The 21,058-nt window shown below is 40.2% G+C and overlaps 1 protein-coding gene across 2 annotated transcripts in view; it reads left to right on the forward strand.

Annotated features, from left to right (window-relative positions):
• Nucleotides 1-10,829: 10,829 nt before the first annotated feature.
• The window catches only part of LOC309693571 (neuropilin-1a-like), a 95,924-nt gene continuing 85,695 nt past the window's right edge, over nt 10,830-21,058 (forward strand). Inside the window, exons 1-2 of one of the 2 annotated variants that reach the window (XM_082512921.1) lie at nt 10,830-10,907; nt 13,801-13,975. In XM_082512921.1, the coding sequence (XP_082369047.1) occupies nt 13,824-13,975 (152 nt within the window). In that variant the 5' untranslated portion in view covers nt 10,830-10,907; nt 13,801-13,823. Of the gene's footprint in view, nt 10,908-11,700; nt 12,888-13,800; nt 13,976-21,058 lie in introns of those variants that run through there. The other variant, XM_082512920.1, reaches the window with a different exon arrangement.

Consider the following 21,058-nt stretch of genomic DNA (forward strand, 5'->3'; position numbering starts at 1 on the left):
TATATAAAGTAGCTACAAAGAGATACGGTAACAAAAAACAGTGTTTCCATGACATTAGAAGATGTTACTTTGACTTGCATTCATTTCCTGGAGACTTCTAACCATAACTGCTGCTTGTGTAACCCTTTCCAATACCTTAAGTCAACTCTTCATGATTGTATTTAACCAAATTACTGTTCACACAAGGAATTTGCATACACACACACACAGGCACTCCCCCTGACTGTGTAATGGACTTCCTTTTGCCTACAGCTCCAGGTCACTGATCGCACTCTGTGTGACCTTTAGGCCATGATACTCTCAGTATCCTATTTGCTTCCATTTACTATGTTAGAGCCATTTTCATTAGTTCAATGCCAAATTTCCTCCCGTTAATACCTCTTAATGGTGTTTCTGAAAAGCATCAGCAAACATTATAGTATATAATTGTGCTGAAATTAAATTGAAAGAATTATTTGTAACCATTTGTAGTTATTAATTTAAAGCGAAGACCCAAAGAAAATGAGGGGTTTTTTCTTTTTATGTTTTGTTTTCATTACATAACAAAATTGGTCTATTTCAACCAGGGTCAGGAAGGAAAGGTCACTTTTCAACAGCAGCTCAGTCAAGTTGGCAAAAAAAATAGTAATTTTTGTTAATTTGGGGTCATTTTTTATAATAATATTTGCAGCTAAATATCACATTTTCATTTCAGCGAGCTTATTTGAAACAGGCAAATCCACGTCTTTAGGACTCTTTGATCAGTGCTGGCAAGAATCCCAAACAACCACAATAAGTTGTTCCATCCATTTACTTAACTGCTTATCCAGTTTTGGGTTGCTGGGAGCCATAGCCTATCCCAGCTGTCATGGGGTGAGAGGGAGATACACTCATGACAGGTCAGCAGTCCATCACAGGGCTGACACAAAGACAGCTAATACACCTGCAGCCAATTTAGAATCAACTTAACAACCTATTATTTGGACTGTGTTAGGAAGCTGAAGTACAGGGAGAACATGCAAAGTCCACACAGAACATGCAGGATTAATGCCATTATGGTCCCAGTAACGTCTGGCAAGCTTAGGTAAGATAAAAATAGGAATAAAAACATTCATATAGCAAGAATGTTTCTTGTTTTTATGTAGCTTTGATGATTTGTGTGTGTGTGTGTGTGTGTGTGTGTGTGTGTGTGTGTGTGTGTGTGTGTGTGTGTGTGTGTGTGTTATTGCATGTGGACCACAGACTGTGCGGTGTACAGAATGATGTAGTGGTCGTTTCTTTGTCAGCTGATGTAATACAACACCACAAACTGCGCCATCCCGCTTCTCACCCACACAGAGGGAGATGTGGGACAGTGTTCTTTTCTTGACAAGCAGCTCTTCATATCACTTGACAAAGTATCAGGGTGCCTGGAAGTGTTAGATGCTGGCATTTGCACTTAAAGCCTTCGTGAATAGCTGCTCTGTGCCAAGCGAGGGCTTAGGCTAAATCGATGATGACTGTGCCAAGAGAGAGAATGAAAGGGTAAATTTTGCACAGCTGTCCCTAAAAATAATGGAGGCAAATATCGTTCTGAGGAGAAGCATGTGAGTGGTCTTAGTTTCACTCAAAAACATGATTTGGATATTTTAAGAGGATCAAAACTGTGTTGATGCAACTTTACTAAAAGCTGGGAAAAGTCACAACAAAATATGTTTCGGGTAACCTGAAAAAAGGTTTACAGAACAAATTAAATGCAGTAAACTGATTGATGTTAAGTAGAAACACAATGTGTTTGTGCTTTCTACTTTTTTCCATTAATGACATGCAATAGTAGCAGCTGAAATGCCTCATTCAATGACTCGGTGCATTTTGCACACATGTGGTCATCATTATTTATCAATCAGTTAAAGCATTGGGTTCTCACGTCCGTGTGTCAACAAATAAAATCGGAAAATCGGAAACGTTTTTTTTCTTTGGTTGGTTTTTGTTGGAATGGGTGGATCTTAATGATGAATTAACGACGCGAATATATTACACACGAAAAACGATAAATAAAATGCATCTAAATTTCACGTCTTCACTTTGTTTATATACCTTCTGCTTAAGTTGCGTGGTAGAGCATTGGAGTGAATCATGGTCATTGCTTCACTTATTGGCTTTGACTTCATCTGATAAATACTGAATCATCCTACTGTTGCTGCTCTTGGATGGAAAACTTGCACGTGTGGCACTGTGAACCAGCTGGGCTCAAATCTTACTGAAAGGTATGACTTTCAGATGTTTCTGACGCAGTAATGACTCAGCATTTAATATCGGGGCTCTTTAAATAAGGGACGCGTTAATAGACATCAGATGTTACCAAACTTCACATTTCCCACGGCAGAACAAATCAGAAATTTCCGTGACTGTAAAAATCTGCCGTGGGAAATGTGAAGTTTGGTAACATCTGAAGTCAGAAAGGTTACGTTTCAGCATTTGCGTTTACTTTTAGAGCCACATGCTATGTAGATTTTAAGAAAAGTTGACAAGTCAAAAACTTGTATACAAATCATGCTGATAACTACCATATGTCAGTACGCCAAATGTGCTACATTTTAGCAGCAAATTGCTTCACTACTGTAAGCTTTCTACCTTATTTTCTGTTGTTTAGTGATGTTTAATAGTAGACCTTGCTGCTGAGAGCTGTACATTAGTTTTGTAGGTTTCACGTTAAATAATTATAATCTCTATTATTCAGTTGCAGAAAATAATGTCTTTAGTCGTGGTGAAACAACTTCTAACTAAAACAAATAAATCATGTGGAGTACTTGTAGATGTATTATTATTACTAGCTATATTACTGGGTAGAGTACTCTGGGCGTAGAATCTGCTGGAGAAATCATGTATCTCATCTGGCCTGCTGAGAAGGATCTGGAACTGGTGCCTCTGTGACCCCATCACGGACTGATGGCCGGATGAGTTGCTGCTGTTAATGTTGTCATTATCAGTGTGGCCAACTCCTCAGTAAGGAAAATCGCTATTGGTTGTCCTAAAAGTCGCTAGAAGTTGCTAAATGACATCATTGCCTAATTTGCATAATTGGTCATGCATACGTAGAAGAGACAAAGTGAGTAAAAAACACCCTAAATGCATTTAGAATATATTTAGAACTGCAAATTAAATAATTTTAGCAATTATTTAAGAGGATACAATTTCAATTGTACTGAAATATTCTAGCATAGACTTTGTCAATAAAAGGTTTCTCTTTGAGGTTCCACAGGGTTTCATCTTGGGTCCTCTGATGTTTATATTTAGTTTTAAAAGTTAATCATCTTTACCTCCAACTGTTTTTTTTTTTTTAATCGACTTATTTATTTTGTATTGCTTCTGTATGTACATTTCAGTAAGTTTTACTTTTATTGTACATTAAACTATGATGACTACTTCTCTGGCAGTAATAGTGCACAAACTGTAAATAAAGCATTTCTGTTCTGTTGAGTGAAAATAACCATTCAATCAGTTCTTTGTGAACTAGCGCTGAAAACCTCTGATATGGCTGTCAAGTGCGGTGGAACGTCAGTAGTGGTCTGCAGTGAAAGGTTTGAAGTTTCAAACCATGTTTTTTGCTTTAATACTAAATGCATGTGCCACTTGGATTATGTGAAGGAGCCATCTGTCTAGTAAATGTTTTGTTTTAGTTGAATTTTGTACATTGATCATAGAAAGCAGCTCCCTGGTGCACATTGGCAACTTGAAGTTTTGCAACTTCTTAACTTTTTCCAGCAAACCAAAATGCTTTTGGGCAGCCCATCAACGTAGTAGCTGAAATTAGCTCTTTTATTTACAGCTGGACGATTGCTATGGCGTCCTTTTTCAAATCGCCTCCTTGGTAATGACAGTAATTATCACAATCCAAGTCCTCAAACAAGGCGTTTTTGGCCAGCTTCGTCCATTTCACTCCCCAATCCAGACTCTCATCATTAGGTCCTTTGGGAAGTATAACTGGCATGCCTGCTGCAAGGCTGTGTGTGTGTGTGTGTGTGTGTGTGTGTGGGGGGGGGGGGGGGTGTCTCACATTGTGTACCATAACCAGCTTGGCTCATTGCCAGGCAGTGAGACCTGATCATCAGTGTCATGACCTTGTGTTGTGTTGAAACATCTTCTCACTTTGTGTGTGTGCTGCCGTTAATCTGCACATGTATACGTGTGTGTGGAAAAAGGAGGAGGGGATCAACACTATGAGAGTGTTTTGGTTTCACTGGATTGTTTTCTGAAGGAAAGCTTTTGAAAAATCTGAGAGGAGTGTGTGAAGTCGAGCTGAGGGTTGCATGTGCCTCGGATATTGATATGTACTTGAGCACATTAATGCATGTGATCTTTCATGTGATTTCTTTTGCAAATTCTGCAGCATTTTTAGATGTAGGAAATAAAATTAAATCAATCAATAAGTGTGCATGTGAATAAAAATCACAAGTGGTTGCCCTGTGCTTAATCTTTTACTGAAAGTGCAAAACCATCAACATAAATAAGGATAAAAACCACAAGATGGCAATAAATGGAAGAAATGGCACCATTTGCATGTGACCATATCCTTGAACCTGGGAACACCAAATGTCCTTGCCAGATGGCTCAATGATCCAGGTGTTAACTGGTCAGCTATGGCAGACTGTAAAAATTAATTGTATGTAAATGTTACTGTTTGTTTTCTGAGAAGATATTCTCACTGCAAGTATTAGCATTAATATCTGTATGCATTAACTGAAACTGTGAGTTGTGTGTTGCTTGAACCTGTTGGTCTGATTGGGTCATTCTCTCTCCACTTTGCATTTTTGCTCCATGCTTGTACGGGCTTTATCCAGGTGCCCAATTTTCTACCCACAAGACATGCATGCAGTTTAACTGGTGATTCAAAATTGGCCGGAGGTGTGGATTTTAGCGTGAAAGGGCCCTTAGATTTCCATGCCTTTGATGGACTGGCACTCTGTCCAGGGTGTACCCTACCTCTTGCTCTTGCCAAATATCTGCTGGGACAGGCTCCAATCACCCATCCACCAGTGTGACCAGCACTACTCCTATGCAGCCACAGCTGAATATTCAGTCATGAGAACGGTCTGAACCGCATTCGTGTGTCAGAAATGCATGCATCAGAATGTAAAGAGTTATAATTAGCTGTATTAATGAGTGTGTTATGGTACACGCAGATAAAAACAGTTGAAATAACATTGCCAGACTGTGTTTCAGATACGTGACTATCACTGCATTACACTTCTTTGTACATGTGCCCTTGAACATGTGCTCTCTGAATGCGGCATATATAGAAGCTACGTTTTATTACATGTGAACAGTAAGTGCATAATAATAGGATGTGTCTACCAGAAGCCCAGTGTTAGCCAGTATGTAGCTGCTGTTGCTCTCAGCCCACCACAGCAGACTAATGGATCACTGTCAGTTTCTCCTGTAATTACTGAGATATGACTGTGTCATTATAGAAATACCACCCCCTCCTCCATCATTCCACAGCCGTTAAATGCACGGGTGTTATTGTGTGTGGGTGTGCATGTTCCCGCTCCAGTATGCACATACACATTCAACTATACATCCAGTGAAATAAAGGGTTATTTTTGGGGATGCTTTAAACCTTTTGTGAAAGTTTGCTCTGCAAGTATCTCGTCCATCAGTTCTGTAACTTCACAGGTTTTCTCATAGAAGTTCCATTGCATCGTTTAATTAATTTAATTAAAAGTGACAAATTGCAGACGTTTTCTGCATTATAAGATAGATGAAGGCTAAACTATTACTACCATAAATACAAAGAATTTAGTTGCAGCAACACGTTTGTGATTGAAGCTTATTATTTGTACACTACTTATTGGTGAGCCTACTTCCTGACACTGTGCTTTAATTTAGGGTTAAATCGTTCCTTTAAACATTTGTTGAAATAACGTAACTGGATTTAATTTTTTAGCGTGAGGATTAATCCTAATGAATCTGCTTTAAAATATCAAAAGTGTATAATTTAAGCTCATCTAGGGTATTTTCATCACAGTAATTTCAAATTTTCAAAAAAATGTTACCTTCATTGATGAAACATGGCAGTTTCCTGAATAATGTACATGTGCTTTGTTTATTTTATTTTATTTATTTTTTTACTTATTTCAGTTATTTCAACAACGATTCTAAGAAACCAGGATTTTTTTTTTTTCCACCATCGTGAAAGGGAAAATGGTATCTCATGACCCTCAGTCAGGGAAATACCCAGTCACAATCACAGTGCTATTAAAAAACATCAGGGTTTCATTGCTGTGGTTTACAATAAAACATTGTCCAGCTCCTGCTGAACAGCTGAATATTTTATTTATATTACTTATTTATTTTTTTACAGTGTCATCTTTAAGCTTAAATTAAATGACAATGACTAATTGAAATTTTACACTTTAAAACCAAATGATTTGATATATCTCACAAAAACGTGTTCATTCAAAGTCAACATTTAGTTTTCTCCCATTTTTTTATAGACACAAACGTTTTTATCTACGGCTGTTGTTCAGATAAACAGCACAGTTATCTTAACCCCTGACACAGTTACACATCGTGTAGTGATGATTTATTCTGGAGAGTTTTATATCCAACTACACCCTGGAAGCGATCCAACTTATGGTCATCTACAGTTAAAGTGCTCATAATTAAATTACCTGAACTTTGTTTTCTTTAAAACTTGCACATGCAAAACAGCAGAATTACCAGCGTGTGCAATATATGACAACCATCAAAAAAGAGATGAATATCCAAAAGAAATGGATTTAGTTCAGTATATTTCAACTGAAAAAAACCTGCATAGCAAAGTATTATATAACAGCTATATGCCCAAAACACATTACATTATCATATTAAGAAATGATACAAAATAACGTAACTACTGTGAATGAATACGGCACAGATTGGGAAATCACTTTATGTCAAAAGATGAAGGCAGCTAAGAAGGTGCTCGATGAGCTCGTTCATGGAGTGATAAATACGCCCATTGTGTTAAAGCTTTTACACAGATGAGTGTGTGGCGTCCTTTGGTGTTCTGCTATGATACACACAGTTTAACCAATAGTGAGGAGGGTCTCTTACTCCTGACTTAACACACAAAGGACACTGTAGTTTCAAACTTAGATGCATGGCATATGCATCACCTTATAATATCCATCCATCTTTCCATTTTATTAACCGCTTATCCAGTTTACAATCACAAGGGCACTGAAGCCTATCCTAGCTGTCATAGAGTGAGAGGTGGAGAACACCTTGGACAGGTCGCCAATCTACTGCTTGGCTAACTCAGAGAGGCAGACAATCGCTCACCCTCACATTCACAACAATGGTCAAATTAGAGTCACCAGTTTAGTTAATGTTCATGTGTCTTGACTGAGAGGAAGCTGGAGTAACTGGAAGAACCCGCACAGGCACAAAAGATGCAAACTCCACACAGAAACACCCTATCCTGTGTTCAGATCTGCTGGTCGTTTATCAAAATGTGGGGTGTAATCTTTGCTTAAGCCTAATCAACTGCCTAAACTTCATCAAACAGCAGCAAAAATAACCACAGTAAAAGACAGAAAATCTCTCTCCGCAACACCAGCAGCATCTGACAAAATATCAGTATTTGATGAGAACATGTAGGTCAGAGGGGAGGAGCCTAGAGATTGGTTTGTAGAATGAGGAAGTTCAGGAAAATGTATGGAAGAAGAGGCTGATGAAAAGAAGTGGAGTAGTGAAAGAAGAAGAAAGCTGACAAGAGTACAAACAGTTGTGGGATAAGGTGGTGAATGAAAAGGACGAGGTATTGTGTAAGTGGTCCGAGGATGCGCACAAAGGATGTGTCACAGGTTAGAGAGATTAAAGATGGAAACTGACAAGAAAAGAGAAGAAGGATAAGGAGTGTTTTGAGGGGATAATGAATAAAGAATTACAGGCTGCATTGTGAAGAGATGGTGGAGCTGGGAGTGTAAGTAAAGGATTAGTATAAAAAAATGGGACGGTGGTTAGTCCATATGAAAGACATTGAGAGACAAAGAGGTCAACAGGCGAGATGACGGTGAAGTTTCTAAATAGAGTGTTTCGCTGTTTTGGAAATGAAGTGGATGAAGAGATGAAATGGGCTAGTATGCTTGCAGTTCTGAAGAATAAGGGTTATGTGCAGAGCTGTAGTAAATATACAAATAATAAGCCATAGTGGGGGAGTTAGTTGTGGAAAGTATTGGAAGCTAGGCTAGGATTAGTGAGATGCAGCCAAGAAGTGGGCTACAGATGCAGTGCTTGCTTTGACTTTGAGAGTACTGCTAGACAAACAGTCTTTGAGGACTTGGAGAAAGCATATGATAAAGTGCTGTGACAGGAGGTGTGGTACTGGGTAAAGAAGTCAGGAGTGTGTGACATTGGTTTATTATATGTATGAGTGTCGTGGGACTATAGTGAGGTGTGTGACAGATGGTTTTTAGGTGGAGGTGGGAATACGCCAAGGGTTGGCTCCGAGCCCTTTTCTGTTTGCAGTTTTGATAGACAGGCTGACAGGGAAGATCAGGCGAGGGTCTCTGTGGATATTTGCAGATGACATTGTGATTTGTAGTGAGATTGGGGTGACTTGCCTGGAAAGTTCAGGGAATGCTGTGGAGACAAGGTGTAATAAAATACAGCAGAAGAAGGGCAGAATAGTTGTGCATGAGTAAGAAGAAGGAATGTGGGATCACGAGGATGCAAGGAGTAGAGGGTTCAAAGAAAGTTAAAAGTTTGGGAGATGTACCGGGTCCGAATCCCGGATAAGCCCCCATATGTCTATGAAACAGCTGGGAAAGACAGACGGGTTTGGGAAGGTATATCACAGGGGCAACTCAGGTTAGTTGGTAAGACAGGCAAGATGGAGCAGCCAAGCAAAAGGAAAAAAGGAATGCCAAAAAGGTTGTTTATGGATGTGGCGAGAGAGAGTGCAGGCGGTAGGCGTAATAAAGAGCAGGACAAAATGGAAATAGATATTCAGCTGTGGCGTCGCCTAATAGAAGAGGAAGATATTGTTATTCTTATTATACATATATCTTTATATTAACACATAAACATATGGCTTCACTTTTAATAGCGCTCTCAACACTTTCTATATGTCACTCCTCCATCTTTTCACACTCACCTACATGCTGAAATCCACTTTAATGAAGCCACACTCCCCACCATTAGTACACATGAACTAGCATTAGAGTGATTTATTAGGCTGTTATTGGTCTTTTATTAAATCCTGATGAATGGCTCTGAATTCCTGGAAGCACTTTGCATTAAAATAGGAAAATGTCAAGTTGTCAAAAAATATCAACAGGCGTCAATACAGTAGAAAACAGTTGTGATCAGTCTTCAAAAGCTTGACTCTGTTGTCATAACACAAACACAAGTTCTGTTCTCGCTTTACAATCTGCGTCACTAACATGTACTTTGCCACCGATGCTATTTCAGTCATGCTTGGCAGTGTTATGAGTGCATCGTGCTGCCAACGATTTTTTATTGTCTCCACTCCGCCATGTACTGGTGCGGAAAAAATAATCAGAAGACTAAAACTAGAAACTAAATCAGATTTGAACACTGACTGGAAACATTAAAGTCTATCGGGATCTTTGGATTGTAATACAAACTGTTGAGATGAGAGTCTTGTGTCTCCTCGCTCTCTGCCAGACCCACTCAGCTGCTCATTTGCTGATCTCTTACTGTGTTTTTATGTCACTCAATCACTCGTTCTGCTCGCTCTCGCTAACACTCGCTCACCCCATCGTCCTTTGTGTTTACATTGCAGGATCCATTTCTGCATGCAATTATGTTCAAGCAGGTGTGTGTAGTGCAAATTTAGTAACTGGTGAAACTGTAGGAACAATTACTTTACGTAGGCTCGAGGGTGTTTTTTGAGGCCCTTTCCCAAAAGGGTGTTTCAGTTATTTATTTTGCTAACCCCCTGGAAGTCTAATAGTTTTAATTTTTATAGACCTGTTGCTCCTCTTGCTGTTTTTAATGGTTGCTGAATTGAAAAATAAACTTGTTTTGCATTAAAACTGGTGTTTCGGCACACTACACTATTGCTACATGCTAAAATTAAAACTTAACCACTTAAATCCCTAAAACAGTCAAATGAATTCACATTTTTGCTGTTGTACGTTTTTTTTTTTTTTTTAATCTCCTAAGACCCGAACTCTTCCACGGCATGCATTTTTAATTTCTCTTTGATATTTTGGCATATTGGGGCCCGATGAATGTAAAAACAAAGAATTACCAGATTTTTTTTTTTTTACCTTATTTTTGTTTTTAAGAAAAATAAGAGCCACATATGAGGATATTTGTTTAAAAATTTGATAGAACAGTAGCAGTATAATGTCCTCGTAAGTGGATATCAGGCCCTTGTAGAGCAAAATGTAGTATTTTGGTCTAAATAACCCAAAATGTGATGTCCACATATGTGGACACCAGGTCCTAGGATGTTAAATTTAAATTGTTCACCATGAGCATTCAATGTGCACACAGTGCTAGAAACCCCAAGTGCAAGACTGGCATGTGTACATTTAATTTAAAACATACTTTACTGCTATTGTTATTTTTAAAATCTTCTCCAGGGACACTGACCTTAATCTAAGCAACTGCTGAAGAGATTAAATTGCACAGAGCAGCTCATCAGCGAGGATGACAAACGCTGATGTTGAGGGAAACTAAACTCTTGTTTGCAAAGAGCAGAAGATTGCAAAAGTGTTTTCTTTAAGCATACAGTTGTTCAGAATTACGCTGCAGTGAGTAATTAGCCCCTCTTATAAGTGTCTAATAATCACATTTTTATCTTTATTTAGCCAAGGATGATGTGCTGAACAAGCAAGCTCTCATTAATTATAGGCAGCTCCACCTGGGACTGTTCTGCTGTTTACCACTGAGAGACTCCTGCAGGCCCAGGATATTAGAAAGGTCATGAGGTTTGAGCTATGACTTTTATTCTTCATGCATGTTTTGTAACTGTTATGCACTAGATGGTAAAATCCAAAGGGCACATTCTCTGCTCCTCCAAAGGACTCAGTCGATACTCTTAACTCCTTCATGAGCTTTTGGAGAAAAGAAAAATGGAGTTTGTGTTCTTGTCGTAAGTTTAAGATATTCTCATTAGTCTCAATGTCTAGTGCAATGATGAAAGTAATTTTGTTGGAGAACTCCAGTGCAAAGGACTAAACATGAATGCATTAATCACAGGAGGCCAGCAGTGCAGCACTAATGTTTTCTGTCTTGTGGTCAACTTGTGATTGACAGTTTAGTCAGTGCAGTGCGTCTATTATTGTAATTAAAGTGTTGTTTATCCTGAATGTTGTTACTGTAACCACGATTTGAATAGAACAAAAATGCTATAGCTAATGGCCCCTGAAATTCCACACTCTGTCCTCGTGTGCCATGACCCTGCGCTTTGTTTTAGGCCTATTGTTGCTCTTTCGTTGTCAACATTGCCTTATTCTCATTCAAAGTATTTATTTTCCTACAAGTTTGGACATGTTCTCTGGGGATTCCATGACAGGCATTGTGGGAACTGTAGGACGTCATGCTTCACTAGATAAGACCTTTTAAAAACGTGATCACAAATTCCTGTAATGGACTTGAGTTTAATCTGAGACAGCAGTGAAGTTTCACTATATGTTGAATACTATTATACATCAGCATAGATCCATAGATATTAGTATATACTACTAACACAAAAATTAGGGTATAATATATCAACAGACAAAAGAACAACAAAAAACCACTCCAGATAACGCAGTTCTCTCCCCTGTCAGCTCTCTTTTCACAGAACAAGTTCAGTCTTTGTCAGTGTTATTTCCATCCACCCAAACCACCCTCATTAATAACGAAAATAGACTAAATATGCAATAGACGTGTCCCCAATATACTTGTAACTATTTTCAGAGGAAAGACGTGTAATTTAACAATTCAAGTATCTAATATATTTCATGAACGTATCTGGAGCAAACTATTAAATGTGGGATGTAGGTCGCCAACAAAGGACCGAATAAACCTCCCTCCAATACTTTTCTCCTCGTGACTACGTGTCAGATGTGGATTCTCGTTGGCCCATATGGTCGCTGTCCACACCTCACCTTACACCAGACCCACATGCCAGCCTGAGTTTGCGTGCGCATTTATCCCCGCGAGCACGCGTTGGGAGCGCAAAGAGGGCGCACCGGTGTCAGTTTGCTCCAGCCCCTTTGTAGCGGTCGGTCGCTGGTGGCTGCGCGCAAGGCGTCTAGAAGCAGAAATTTGGGGAGTGGAAATTCCGCTGTTACTTTCACGTCTTCCTGACATTTCTGCTGCGGCGGTCAGTCAGTCGCTGAGAGCGGAGAGAGGCGGAGAAAGAGCTGAGCTGAAATAAGGAGTGAAGATCTGGAGAGCGGCGCTCCGATGTTCCCCGCGGCTGGGTTTCCTCTGAATACCGTTTAACTAGTGATTTCTCTTTTTCCATTTCCCACTTGGAAGTATGTCTGTCGCTCCCGTTTGGTGTCAGGAGTGAGAGGTCTGAGCAAGAGTCGCAAGCTCACGGCTGCCACTTTTGACGATCGGATTTTTCCTTTTGATTCTTCGTCTTTTTTTCTGCATTTGGATTATTTTTTTTCCAGGAGATGCCAAGTTGTTCCCTGACAGACGCAGGGCTCTGCTGCTGAAGCTCACAGGATGCTGGGGACTCTACAACAACCAGATTTCTTACTTTGAGACAAATCTGTTATTTTTCCTGTGTGGACGTAAACTCTGGACGTTTACCCACCCGTTTGCCTTTATTTTTTTATTTTTTATTTTTATGTTCTTTATTTTTTCATTTTAACAAATGTCTGTCTTGTGCTATCTAATAAGGATGCGTAGTGGATTGCTATTGTTCCTTTTCGCCCAAGTCTTCTTGGTTGCTTCGTTGACACAGACTGGTAGGTGTTGACGGGTTGAATGAATACATGTGGCTTGACAACAGGCAGTCTAGCTGAACGTTGATCCGTTTTACATCGTTTTGCACCATTGTTGCCTCTCACCTGTTATGCTTCGGCTCTCCCTTTGAGAGCACGTCCGCGGGGCTTCAAGTTAGACCACGCAAATACCGTTTTCAGTAGAATTCCTCCAACAGATGGAGGGGAAACGGCAATAAGCCACAAAATACACGGAAACCGGATTATACTAATGTATAATATAGCGAAAGAGGCGCAAATTACCTTGCAGCTGCAAACTAATACACACAGTCACTGAGGCACAACAATTCACTGTAATAAGTTTCCTTATTATAATAGAAAAATTAAACAATTTGTCTTTGAGGTCTGTTGGCTTCATCCATTCAGAGACGCATTTTGGAGCTTGGCGCTTGTTGTCATTGAAGCATGATCTCGGCTACAAGCAATTCATCAAATCGTTCAGAGAGAAAATTAAATTTAATCATCCTGCCTGATTGCTGGCAAAGCAGCCCACCTCACCTTCATGGGCGTAATCACACCTTATGGTGCGGATGCAAAGGAACCTCACTTTATCCAACACCTTTTCTAAAAAAGTGTACGAGTGTAAAGTTTTAGAGAATTCTAGTGTGTGAATTTATAGTTCCAACGTGTGCCTGGCTTCTTGGCGCAAAAAAATATGTGTAATTTCTTTTTTTAATTTCTGCTCTAGCGGTGGATATTTGGATTTATGTGCCCAAGCTGGAGTTGTTAGTGTCCTCCTCACTCCCACCCCTGCGGTTGCACTTAAATCTTTTACACCAGAATGCGCAATCAGTCAACATTACAGTGCAGACCAGTGCCCAGAAAGTCAATTTATCTCCTCTAACTGAACAACTTTCTTGCTTTTTTTGCGGTGTAGATAAATGCGGGGGGAGCATAGAGATGCACGCCGCGGACTACCTGACCTCCCCGGGCTATCCCAGCGCCTACCCACCGTCCCAGCAGTGCGTATGGGTGATTACCGCCCCTGAAGCGGGTCAGAAGATCCTCATCAACTTCAATCCGCATTTTGATCTGGAGGACAGAGACTGCAAGTAAGAGTTCACTCCTCTCGCTCTTCTCTCTCTGCCTCTCCCACCCTTCTTTGCTCTCTCTCCTCAATTCTGCCTGGATACAGTGTGAAACTGTGCCACCTATTGGTCAAGGAGATAGTTGTACATCTGTTCCCAGGAAACGGGGGTGCAGGGATGAGATATGGCGCTGAAGGTGCTGGCAATTACTTCAGAGGAAATGGGCTTTGATGGGTTTAGTAATTCATACATGATAAGGAGGCAGGCTGGACGGGCTTTTAGCATGATTTTAGGGGGGAGCAAACTCTGCAAAACTGGCTGCATCCGCTTTTGATTAATGAAGTTCACTTTGCTCATTGCTGAAATGGAGAAAGTGTGTTTACTTTTCATTTGGAAGTAGAGTTTACCTGTTTGTACTTGAAGAAGAAACGCTTTGTGTGCCTTTTTGTATGCAGCGTTGGAATAATGATCAAATTTGATTTTTAAAATGGGTGGAAGGGCTGCTGTGTTGGTTTTTCTGAGGAAGATGTTGAAAGATAAACACAAGTCAGTTAATGCTTTTATCTGTACTCATGCTTCCTCTCCTGCTTTTTCTTGCGCTATTTATGAATCACAGTAACAAAAGAATACGCCAGTGCATCCTGATATCTAACAAACCATTTATTTCTTTAGGAAAGTTCCAGTTTTTGAGTTGCTGTGAAGCTTTTGTGCTTTTCTTTGTCTTCCATCATAGTTAAGGAAATATATTCGAGTTTGGGAGCACTGGTCAGACAAAACAACGTAAGTGACGGGATGTTGTTTCCTGAGAACTTGTATTTTATATTTTTTATTTGTTTGTTTGTTTTTTGTTTTCCTTTTTGTGAAAATGATCAGCAAAAGATAAATAAAGGTCTATTCAGCCTTATCGCTGTCACTGGAGGCAGTTTGGGTTATCGACTTTTTGAAAAAACATTCTTATAATGATACACGCACGCTGGAATCATTCATGTGTGCGTCTCATGGTGCTTTCCTTTGAATTACTGTTCAGAACCTGTGAGCAAGCACCCATGCAGACACCCTTAAGCCACCCTCTGTGACATAGAAACACACACTCAATTGTGCACGGCCGCACCACAACCCATGTGTTGCCGTTGTCCATAAATAAGCTTGTTTTTATGTCGGCTCCTCTGCCTTTTTTAAAAGCTCCATAAATGGCTCCTGTGTAAATCACGACTAGCTGTCCAGCGCTGTCTCACAGATGGGGTCCACCAATACTATTGGATCATGTTTCAGCACCAAGGGACTAATAAACCATTAGCGCTCGGGACAGATAGTGGATATCGTGTGTCTTTCGGGGGAATATACACCATCCACTGTGCTGAAAGCAAACAAGCTGAAAAGAATCTCCTTTGGAAGCTAATTCTGCAGTGACCCTATTTTGTGTGATAACCCAGGGAGCAGTATAAGCATGCAATAATGCTGCTTAAGTACTTAATGAAATGTAATAAATCATGGCGATAAAATTTTCGACAGTGGCTGGCTGGCACTGCAGTAGATCTCGAACTGAATGTTATTGTCTCCCTAAATGACTTTTCCACAGGTTAATGTGCTGAAATAAGGCAGTTGTAAAATAAAATATTACAGTTTAATCAGGTTTTATCATGAGCAAATGGTTTTAATATTAACTAGAGACCATCTGGCTTCTGGTGTCGGGCAAAGCACCAACAGAGTGTGTTCAGGTTTTACGAAGATCACGTTTTTTATGTCCAAAAGGTGGAAAAGTGTGAAACCAGGAGGGAAATGGAAGCATGAGGTGTATTGATCGTGTTGCTCTTCAGTGTTATGGGATTGTTCATTTTAGCCACACGTGCCTGATTCCATGTCTCGCAGTCAAGAGAGCCAACGTTTCCACATTCTGATTGACGCGCCTGTGCCCGCTGAACAGCCTGACCACCCTGCAGCCACCTCAACATGTCATTTGGCTGTTTACTTAGGGGCCTCTCTGCTTTCCTTGATTGGTTTCATTATTTGTTGTGTGAGTTTATGTTGGATGATGATGGGGTGCAGCTCGTAGCTCTCTGACTTGGCAGGAGCGGTGTTGTTTTTGGGAACGAGTCAAATCTTCGAAATATGCCCGTCGAGGGGGGCCTTAAGCCTTTGGCAGCGCTGCGGTCCCACTTAAAAATTTCCTGAGATGATATCTTAGTTTTATTTCACTGGCACAGCGTCAGCTCCGGAGTATGATACGGCAGTTGGCGGGGGAATGAGTGGAAACAGGAACAGAATATAATGTTTTACTGTGAACCGAATGTCTGAAAAGTTGAGCGTTAATCTCTGTTGATAGACGAAGGCGGATGAGGCATTACACACCTGTTGTAGAACACCTGGGACAGCTACTGCTCACCTGAACGCCCTGTAGGTGCCATACATCACCCAGAAACCGTTTAGATTGTTCATAAAATCATGTTTAAGCTAAAAACGTGAAAATGTATAAACCTGGAAGTATTTCAGACTATCACTTTAAGACTCTGTTTTACAGTAGTGAGTAATATGCCATTAGAAATTAAACTAAAAGCTGTAACAACAGCAATTTAACACCTTTTATCAGCCCAGTCAATAGCTGTCATCAGCTGTTATCAGTCCAATACATATTGTCAGTAGCTCTGAGCTAGCAGGCTTAGTTTGCTCTTATAATCGATTGTATTCAACGATTAGTAGATAAAAAGACACGTTATACAAGAGACCTCAGGCAGGACGCAGTGAATATGGAATTTATACAATGGTAAATATGGTGAGCTAACAAACAGAGCTTTGTAACATGTGCTTTATGATGTGAAAGGAAGCAATTTACACAAACAGTACTGTTTTTCTCACCTTAGTCTATTAGCTTTGCTGCCTTAATGCATCCAAGTGCTTTTGTTGCCAAAGCCTACCAAAGTGCTCCGACGCCTGACCAAGTAGTTTGTTTGCATAAACCTAATCCTTTTGGTGCCTGATCCTAACTTAGCGAGTGAAATATAATTGAAATCAACATTTTTTTAAAAAGCCCCCTAACCGAAAAGACAGGTCTCAAACTCATGACTCAGTTTAAACTTGAATTGATTATGTTTCTGCAGACTGTTTATAAGCTGGCAACACAATTCACATTACCTTTACTCAGCAGAAAGACGATCTAGAAGCAGGCAGCTTACAACAAGTACCAACAGCTACGAAAACTGATCATTGATTTAGGTCTCGTAACACACAACAATAGTAAATGTATTTTGGCTAATAAACTCATTAATTTGAAATAGTGCAAATTGCCAATTTCATCTTCAAAGAAGCCAAGATGATGCATTTGAATGGTCTGCTATGTCTAATCAATAGTCCAGAGAGCAAATTGAGTTAACTATTAGAGGAAACAGGAAATCATCCAGTCTGAGAAGCTAAAAAGAACAAAAACGTGTTTTTTCATCTTTTTTTTTGTCTGATTAATGGCATAAATTAAACTATTGTCACTTACTTGTCTGCTAATCAACCAGTGTTTCAGTTTCCAAAGCACTACAATCATCAGTAACCTTCACAGCACCTTCACAGTGCTGGTTTGAAGTGTCTCGCTAACACACATTTGGAAATCCTACAAGGAAAATCAAGCCAGTGGCATTTAGGTTACAGTTTCTCAAATATCCCTGATTTTAAGATACTCTCCAAATTGAAATTCATTGTTGGAATGACAATCCCACCTCCTCCGTCATAGCATGTAGCCGCTTGCCCATTTCTCCCAGTCCCATAATTAAATTATTGGACCAAAACAGAACAAACATGTTCCACTGCTGTGAAGCATGTCTGCAGTTAACTAGCCAAGCAGAGAAACCATAGCAGTGCTGTTCCACGAGCGAACGCCGGCTACATTTCCGACATCTGTGTCACAAAATATCTTCCCCGTGCAGCCTCATGACCCAGGGTTTGTAATTATGATCCCTAATTACAGCATATGTAAAAAATATATGTTTGTGAGCCCTGTTTTCTACAGGGGTGATTCATGAAGAAAGAAATCTGGGAGGAGCTGTGCACTAGATTTAGATGATCCATCAGTGTGGAAACAATGTAGCTTTATCTGAAAAATAACACAAGTGTAACAAACACCATTATAAGCTGCTGTTATTTTAAAAGAAATAAAAATGGAAGCATCTTTTTTGTGGACTTTGAGGTCAAATAGATGGATCTGTGGTTCACGAGGCCATCGTAAGCTTCAGAAAAACAGTCAGTCTGTGGAAGTAAAAGGTCGTTGTTGGAATTATCACCCAACCTCTCAAGTGACAAATTCTGTGCTCGGTGAACAGACGAGAAGCAGTAACACTTTTTTTTCAGACACATTAAGATCCGACGGCTCTTCCTCTGTAGCCAATCTGGAGCCGCACCAGAACAAGACTTGTCTCACGTCCACGTCTGAAATAGCGTGGCCGACAAAGTGAATCCCCGCGGAGCGTGGTAAAATAGAGCAGAGGCATGGGTAAGGAACATGCGTCGGTGGCCGGATAATTTGGGACATCTTTTTAGGAGTTGGCTGAACTGTTGCCTCCTACATGAGGCTGAACTGGCACAGCGTGCACCTCACACATACACAGCACACACACAAACACAGGCAGCCTAAACTTTCTGTCACTTACATTAAGCCTCGTGTTCAGACGTCGATGCACGCTGCTACAGTACGCACAAACCACACATCCTCAAGCGCACATTCATACTGATGCATTAAAGGTAACTTCAAAAGGAAATCTGCCATTTCTATCTCCTTTCAGCGATGGATATTGTCTTTGAGCAATTTTGTTGTTCAGCTCTCATCTTTCTTTCATGTAGATAAATGTCCATAAAGAAAAATCACGCGCATAAAATGAAATAAATGATAGATTAAAGGGAAAATGTGAACCTAAAAACCTGGATAAGCATAAAAAGTGGGAAGGTTAAAGGCAACATACTGGAGCTCTAATTCAGTTTTGATCATTCGGATAGCAAGTAAGTGAATATCGTTTGGAAGGACAGAGTACTGAACGTGACTCACTGAATACAAAAAAGCACTGAGGCGATTCAGAGGCCTCTTTGTGAAACAACAGTTTCAAAGATTTGTTGAGTTTTGCTTCTGTCACCAACATTTTTTTTTGGTTACCAGCCACATCAAAGAAGAGACAAAGAAGAGGTCTGTCGTGGATTTCATAGCCCAATTTGGCTCAAATACATCTCCAGTTATATGAAAGGGACTCACATGACTCTTTGCAGTTCTGTGAAAAAGTATGACAATGCAGTGCAGTAACTTGAAGTGATTGTTTACTGTATGATTTTTTTGGGGGGCCCATTTTGCTTTACAACTTTTCTTCAGGCCATTGTACTTTGTGGGCATTTGTTTATGCACGGCTCTCTCTGAGGTCTGGACTTCGACTGGGCCACTTCTTCACCTTAATTCTTTTCTTTCTCAGCCGTTCTGTTGTAGATTTGCTGCTGTGGTTGGGATCACTGTCCCAACCACAGCAGCATAGGATGTGCTGCAGTATCAGCCAAGTTTTAGCTGTTGGACAGACATCCTCACATTTGATTCTAAAATACTTTGGTATGCAGAGGACTTCATGGTTGATTAAGTAACAGCAAAGTGCCCGGTCCTATGGCTGGGGGGGGGAAGCCCAAATCATCACCCGTCCACCACCATGCTTGATAATGAGGTTTTTGTGCTGATTTGCTGTCTTTCGTTTTTGCCAAATATGGTGCTGCACATTAAGGCCAAACATCTCTAATTTGGTCTCATCTGTCCAAAGGACATTGTTCCAGCAGTCTTATGTTCAGATGCAGCTTTGCAAAACTGAGCTGTGCTGCAAGGTTGTTTTTAGAGAGAAGAGGCTTTTACCTGGCAACCTTCCCAAACAAGCCCTACTTGTTCAGTCTTTTTGTAATTGCACTGTCACAACATTTAACAGTCAACATCATAACTGAGGCCTCTAGTTTGAGATGAAGCCCTTGGATTTTTTTTTTTTTTTTTTTTTTGCAGTTTCCCTGAGCGCTGAATGGTCTGACTTTAGAGTGAATTTGATGAGAGATCCACTCCTGGGAAGATTATGGCATGTGTCACAATAAACCTGAATACTCCAGACCAGCAAACTGCTAAAACTTCTGCTTTTATAGAGGTGCCCATACTTGATGATGATCAATTAATCGAATGCATTTCATTAGCAGCACCTGGCAGCTACTTGGCCTCTTAATTCTGGTTGAAGCAGGAAGGTGCAAATAAAGAGAATTCAGATTTGGGATTTTGTGAAGTTCAGCTAGTCGCTGTTTCAGTTGGTGAACAGTTATAAACAGTCTTAACAATGCTGACCTTAGAGAGAACAGAGAGAACCAGAAAATCCAAAACAGAGGAAGCTATCAAAGCTGTGTCACATGACCTCAAGGCTTTCCAGCACCACCAGTTTAATAAACACACAAGTGGATTTCAGTGTGATTCATATGTGGAAAAACACTGGGGTTCTTTGTTTTAGAACTGGGTTACACTCCACATCACATGCACCCTGCTGCCAAGTTTTTATCATCATGTAGATTTTTTTTAAAAGTGATTTACTACAAGTTCGTTGTATCGGTCTGCATTAACATGGGTTAAAAAAAGTAAATGAGTGTAAAATACACAAGTGAAAACTCTCCTTTCGGTGATGGAGATGAAACAGGGTATAGGGTCAGTTTGAGTAAAAGTAGGCACGGCTAAGAAGATAATTAGAGTAGTTAATCACAGCTGCAATTTGTGGACTGCCTCGTGATAATAAATAACATTATAAGGATATCTATGTTTTTTTTCCCTTTTCTCTACCCAGCAACACATTTAAATTTGATGCAGCTTGACATTTCAGGAACATACAGCGAACTCGTCATCGTACAGAGGAGAGGCTGGAGGGGGAGAGGAAAAAGGGAGAAAAATAGAGTTCCTCCAGAGTGTGACGGAAGGATCAGTTGCTCCTTACAGTTTGTCTCGAGGCAAAGCGCTTCATGATAAGTCAGAAAAATGCCCCAGCAGAGACACAGTCACAGGACCGACATCTCGTAGCCCGGAGGTGTCACATGAATGGAAACGTACTGTTAGAGGGCATTTGTGTTGCGTGTGCAATGGTTGGT

Source organism: Aulonocara stuartgranti, assembly GCF_965226115.1.
Source record: "Aulonocara stuartgranti genome assembly, chromosome: 18".
Lineage (NCBI taxonomy): Eukaryota > Metazoa > Chordata > Actinopteri > Cichliformes > Cichlidae > Aulonocara > Aulonocara stuartgranti.